This window comes from Rana temporaria, chromosome 3 (assembly GCF_905171775.1).
Source record: "Rana temporaria chromosome 3, aRanTem1.1, whole genome shotgun sequence".
NCBI classification, from domain to species: domain Eukaryota; kingdom Metazoa; phylum Chordata; class Amphibia; order Anura; family Ranidae; genus Rana; species Rana temporaria.
This window is the reverse complement of record NC_053491.1, coordinates 377,656,192-377,662,994: the sequence shown is the minus strand read 5'-3', so window position 1 is coordinate 377,662,994 and position 6,803 is coordinate 377,656,192. Positions and strand designations below refer to the sequence as shown.

The following is a 6,803-nucleotide window of genomic DNA, read 5'->3' as shown; positions in this document are numbered from 1 at the left end:
ACCTGTTTTAATTTTTTTTTGTATAATTCGATTATACAACCTTATACAAGTACGCATTAGATTGTACAACCTCAGTCTTGTAGATACAGTAAAACCTTGGACTGCAAGCATAATTTGTTCCAGAAACATGCTTGTAATCCAAAAGCACTTGTATATCAAAGCAAATTTCCCCATAAGATATAATGGAAACTCAAATGATTTGTTCCACAACCATTTATTCATAAATCCTACAGCTTATAGTCCATATAAAAAGATTATAGCATTGTGACCAGGTTATGTAACCATAAAATGTCCATCCACAAATGGAAGTCTCCACAATGGGATTAGAAACAAAATCCAGCAGGAGCTACATAGTATAAAAGAGAAGAGAGGATTATAGCAAGTGTAGCAATATGTTGCTAAATGTTCTACCTTCATTAAATGTAACCATATTGCTACACTAAGGCCTCATACACACGATAGGTTAACCAGAGGACAACGGTCTGATGGACCGTTTTCATCAGTCAAAACCGATCGTGTATGCGCCCATAGGTTATTTAACCATCGGTTAAAAAAAAGCCAACTTGCTTTAAATTTAACCTATGGATTCCTAACCGATGGGAAAAAAACGATCGTTAGTAGGCACAACCATCGGTTAAAAATCCACGCATGCTCAGAATCATGTCGACGCATGCTTGGAAGCATTGAATTTCGTTTTTTTCAGCACGTCGTGTTTTACGTCACCACGTTCTGACACAATCGTTTTTTTAACCGATGGTGTGTAGGCGCGACGGACCATCAGTCAGCTTCATCGGTTAACCGATGACAACGGTCCATCAAACCGTTCTCATCGGATGGACTGATCGTGTGTACGAGGCTTTAGAGGTGTTTCTCTTCTCTTTTATACTCAGTTGTGACATGACGCTGTATATCAAGTCAATGTTTATTAAAATATTTTGCTTGTCTTGCAAAACGCTCTCTAACCAAGTTACTCTCAAACCAAGGTTTTACTGTATTAGATTGTTTTATCTAATTACTACAAGAGCGAGGTTGTACAATCTTGATTTTTTTTTTTTTTTTTTTAAATCAGATGGTACAGTTATAGTGCATAAACTCGTTCTTGTAGGAATACATTTGTGCTTTGATGTAGTAATTAGACTGTGAAACTTTTTTTCCTGTAGAAATAAACTTGTGCAATCTTTCTTCTCAGGACCAGATTCTAAAGCTTTCTTTCTCATGTATTTTGAATGCACAGATTCTCTAGTGATTGAGTATTGTAAATGTTCCTTCTTGGTGGTATATAAATGTGCAAACTCTTCCCTGTAGCCAAGAGATTAAGCAATTAAATTCTTGCCTGTATCCGAGTGGTCACCTTCTTTAGCTATGTATTTCGAATGCACAAACGTCTTAGGGGTGGAATAGTATACAGGCTTATCGTTGGAGGTGTCAGAGTGTGCAAACTCCTGCCTGTATGAATTAGATTGTGAATGCTCATGCCTATTGGATGCACGATCAATAGCTCCACTGATATATTTTGAATGAACAAAGCCCTTTGTAACGGAATATTGGAAAGGTTTCTCCTTGGTGGACTCAAGCTGTGTAAACTCCTTCCTGTAGGTATTAGATTGCGAAACCTTGTTCTTATTGAATGCAGCGAATTCATTATCCTTACTGGTGTATTTTAAATGGACAACGTTTTTTGTGATGGAATGGTGGAAAGGTTTCTCCTTGGTGGAATCAGGTTGTGAAACGTCCTTCCCGTAAGAATTAGTTTGTTCACCTTTGTTGAAATCAAAGTCTTGAGTTTCCTTACTGATGCAATTAGAAGAAATTGTTTTCCTTTCAGTGTATGTAGAATACACAGGCATCTTCCCAGTGTGATTATGGTGTATGGCTTCCTTTGTGATGTCATTATACTCTATATGTTGCTTTTTGAAGGTCTGAGAGTCTGTCAAGCTCTTGTTAATGGAGTCAAATTTAGCAGAATCTTCTTTGCAGTAGTTGTTTTTTGGTGTGTGCTGCTGTGTTAGCTGGTTTGGACCCAACGCCTTTATTTGTTCCCCAAGGACCAAGATGATTTTCAAAAACAGCCAAATCACATTGAGTATAGTCAGCAAGAAATAAACCACCACCTCAAGGGCCTCCCACAGAGCTGCCAGAACATGGGAAATGGTTCGGAATAGTTTGCTCAGTGCCATGAAAAAGTCCAAGATGAGCATTTTCATGTGATTGGCGCTTTGATGAAATTCCAACCAGAGGGCTTCAAATGTGCTCGGGGGAGTGAAATATTTCATTTTGATTTTTCTGAAGCTTCTATGGTCCCCGGAATTCATGGTTTGGAGAGCACAGTGGAGCAGTTGAAAGTATATCAAAGGAAGCTAAAAAATTCAATGATGCAAAATTGATTTAATACGAAAAAGGAATTTTCAGTATAGTTTAATTAACTATTTTAGCTAAGCTCAAGGTTACCACCTTTCTCTCTCTCTTCCCTTTCTCAGTCTCTGTCATTTTCTCTTTTGTTATCTCCCATTCTTTTATCTGACAATCCCTCTTTATCTCTCCTTCCCATTAGGGATGAGCCGATTCCGCCCCCCCCCCCCGGTTTGGTTCGCCACAGAACATGCGAACAGGCAAAAAATGTGTTCGAACACGTGAACACCGTTAAAGTCTATGGGACACGAACATGAAAAATCAAAAGTGCTAATTTTAAAGATAAAAATGCAAGTGTTTGTCATAAAAAGTGTTTGGGGACCTGGGTCCTGCCCCAGGGGACATGTATCAATGCAAAAAAAAGTTTTAAAAACTGCCGTTTTTTTTGGAGCAGTGATTTTAATAATGCTTAAAGTGAAACAATAAAAGTGAAATATTCCTTTAAATTTCATACCTGGGGGGGGGGAGGGGTCTATAGTATGCCTGTAAAGTAGCACATGTTTCCTGTGTTTATAACAGTCTCTGCACAAAATGGCATTTCTAAAGAAAAAAGTAATTTAAAACTACTATAATGAATTGTCGGGTTCATACAGATGAAAGTCATTGAAAAATAAAAAATGCATGGGGGTCCCTCTAAATTCCATTCCCAGGCCCTTCAGAACCCTACGCCAAATTAAAAAGAAAAATGGTGTGGGGTTCCACCCAAAAAAAATCAATACCGGACCCTTATCCGAGCACACAACCTGGCAGGCCGCAGGAAAAGAGGATGTCCCCATGTTGATGGGGACACGGGCCTCATCCCCACAACCCTTGCCCGGTGGTTGTAGAGGTCTGCTGGTGGGGGGCTTATCGGAATCTGGAAGCCCTCATTAACAAAGGGGAACTCCATATCCCGCCCCCCCCCCCATGTGAATTGGTACCATTTCACAAAAAAAAGTGACAGGAGACGTCCTGGGGCCACCGGAAACCCCCTTGTATCAGAGGAGATGGGGTCACCTGTCCACGTCATGGGTGGCCCAGGACTCAGTTATAAAATAGCTGTCAACCAGCTTGCACGTGATTCGGCTGGGTGCCTCCGGTGGAGGAAGGATTGTGCGTCGTTCCTCGCTGGAGAGCATTGCTGGAGACTCCACACAGTAATGTGAGGCTTTCTCCCTGGTGTGGAGTGTCGTGCTCGCACCCTTCCTTGGAATAAAGGAGAGTCAGGAAGCTCTCTACGTTGCAAATAGAGAAAGGAGCTGTGTGTTAGTGGGTGTCCTAAATCTCCTGTAGTCCAAGGGAGGGGCGAGCACGATACTCCACACCAGGGAGAAAGCCTTGCATTACGGTGTGTAGTTACAGACAGAAGAACAGGAAGTGGGGATTTCTCAGAAGATATAAGGACATTTAAAAGCAAAATCGAAGGATGAGGTAAGTGAAGGAGGACTGCACTAAGGTAAAGGAAGCTATTTAGGGAAACAAAATTGTACCTTTACAACCCCTTTAAGGTCACAGGTGGCCTCGCCAGTCTCCAGACCTTAATCCTATAGAAAATTTATGGAGGGAGCTAAAACTCCGAGTCAGCCAAGAAACCCTCAGTATTTAAAGAATATCTGTAAAGCAGAGTGGTACAAATTCCCTCTTGAGATGAGTGCAAACCTGGTAACCAACTACAAGAAACATCTTACCTCTGTGCTTCACAACAAGGGTTTCTCCACCAAGTACTAAGTCATGTTTTGCTTGAGGATCAAATACTTATTTTACTCACTGAACTGCAACCCAATGTATAACATTTGTATCATTTGTTTTTTGATTGATGTTCTGTCTCTATCATTTAAAATACACCTACAATAAAAATTATAGACCCTTAGGGCCAGATTAACAGAAGAGATACGACGGCGTATCTCTGAAACGCCGTCGTATCTCTCAGAGTATCAATGCGACTGATTCATAGAATCAGTTCCGCATAGATAGCCCTAAGATCCGACAGGTGTAATTGTCTTACACCGTCGGATCTTAGGATGCAATACCTCGGCCGCCGCTGGGTGGAGTTCGCGTCGTATTCCAGCGTCGGGTATGCAAATTAGCAGTTACGGCGATCCACGACGGTTTTCGCGGTCGTTACGTCGGCACAAGTCTTAGTTTCCCGTCGCAAAGTTAAGCAATCTTTTTCATTGCTTAACTTTACACCAGCCATGTTAAAGTATGGCCATCGTTCCCGCGTCGATTTTGATTTTTTTTTTCGGCGTAAGTACGTTACGCACGTCGCGCTGCCGTAATTTTGCGCAAAGCACGTTGGGAAAATTGCGAACGGAGCATGCGCAGAACGTCCAGCGCGGGAGCGCGCCTAATTTAAATGGTACCTGCCCCATTTGAATTGGGCGGGCTTGCGCCGGACGTGTTTACGATACACCGCCAAGTTTACAGGTAAGTGCTTTGTGGATCGGGCACTTACACTGAAAACTTGCGGCGGTGTAACGTAGACGGGTTACGTTACAGGGCCGCAATTCTACGTGAATCTGGCCCTTAATTTCTTTGTAAGTGGGAAAACGTACACAATCTGCAGGGGATCAAACAATTATTTCCCCCCACTATATACTGTATTTATATATTGCATATAGCACACAGTGTGTATTCGTATACTTAGCTAAAGTGCTAAGTTGAAAAAGTACAAAGTGTGCTCAGTAAACCAATCAATACCAAACAGGCTAAACAACAAGTAATGACAGTGAAAGCCTACAGCACACATTCTCTCAATTTGGAGCAATCCAATTGTTCAGCACTTAGATAAAACTGTAATATAAAAAGGAGGACTGAGTATTGATAAACTATCAATGAACACCGACAAATAATATTTACTGTGTGGGGTAAAATATTACAATGATATTAGTAATAAATATTACCTACCAGGGTGTTGGTCTCCTAATGAAAACACACGCGTGTGAAGAAAGTCCAGAGTGCAGACAAGGATCATATATCTGCGCAATGTTCCAAAGATCAGATTCAATTCCAAGCTCCTTCAGTCTACAATTTAAAGACCAACTCAGCCCAAAATTCAGTTTTCAATCTTGTGTGGTAGCTGGCAAGACGATTCATCTGCTGGCTTTTGGCAACTTCTCTAAATAGATTTTGAATGACAATTGCGCGGTCATACAACACTATACCTAAATTACATTTTTATAATTTTTTTTCCACAAATAGAGCTTTCTTTTAGTGGAATTTGATCACCTCTGCGTTCTTTATTTTTTGTTTAATAAAAAAAAATACAGAATAAAAAAAATTATATTTGTTATAAAATTTGTTATAAAATGTTACAAACTTCATTGATGTACGCTAAAGAGGCTGCATTGATGGGCTGCACCGATGAGCACTGATAAGGCATCACTGGTGGGCACTGGTGGGCACTGAGAGGTGACACTAAGAAGTGGCACTGATCGGTGGTACTGATGGGTGGTACTGATAGGTGGCAGTGATGGGCACTAATAGGTTGCAGTGATGGGAACTGATGGGGTGCAGTAATGGGCACTGATCGGCACTAGTAACTTCCTCTGATAGGCAGCACTGCTAGGTGGCACTGATTGGCACCACTGGTGGGCATTGATAGGTGGCACTTGTGGGTATTGATAGGTGGCACTGGTGGTCATTGATAGGTGGCACTCATTGGCATTGATAGGTGGCACTGTGTGCACTTGCAGGTGGCAATGGCAGGTGGTAATGGCAGGGGGTACTGACTGCACTGATGAGGCGGATGTGCCTCCTTCGGGACCGATTTCCCTTACACATAAGCCGGTGATCGTTTTTTTTTTCTCCTTACGCTATCAGCTGATCACATCACATGATCGGCTGACAGCTGATCACGTGGTAAGGGCCTGGGACCGGCCCCTTACACGGATCTGTGATCATCCGAGTCTCAGTGACTCGGGTGATCACAGCGCGGTCCGTGCGCGCAAAGGTGAGGACCTCTATTCTAACACAGCTGGGTGAACTTGGCACTCGCAGGTCACCATACGCCGATTAGAGCCAATGACTCTATTCAGGTGTTTCAAAAACACCCCCTGCCTCTCTAATTCAGGTTTGGCTATATGAGTAATAGAAACATAGACGTTGGGGGCATCTTCAGCCAGGAAGAGATTATTAATAGACAGGATATGCAAGGGCTGGTTAAACAGTTAAGACATACAATGGAGAAACAACTGAGAGTATGGTGGGACATCGCCACCTTGGAAACATATATTAAGGAAAAAATGACCCCAAGGAGGCTACGATGGGACGTACACCCGAATGACAATGTCGAGGATGCTGTGCTTATGAACGAATGGTATTGTTTCTTTAACACATGTGAGAATGAACTCCTGCACAATATTGTCAAAAAGAGGAAATTTAAACTTAAAGCAATAGAAAAAAGCATCACAGAA

At 41.9% G+C, this 6,803-nt stretch overlaps 1 protein-coding gene across 1 annotated transcript; it reads right to left on the bottom strand.

Moving 5' to 3' along the window:
- Nucleotides 1-1,056: 1,056 nt before the first annotated feature.
- LOC120930882 lies at nucleotides 1,057-5,456 on the bottom strand. Its single transcript, XM_040342028.1, has 2 exons — nucleotides 5,296-5,456; nucleotides 1,057-2,357 (listed from the first exon to the last, which is right to left on the bottom strand). Exon 2 carries the CDS (start codon nucleotides 2,310-2,312, stop codon nucleotides 1,314-1,316), a length of 999 nt encoding a protein of 332 aa, XP_040197962.1. The 5' UTR covers nucleotides 2,313-2,357; nucleotides 5,296-5,456; the 3' UTR covers nucleotides 1,057-1,313.
- Between the last annotated feature and the right edge of the window lie 1,347 nt (nucleotides 5,457-6,803).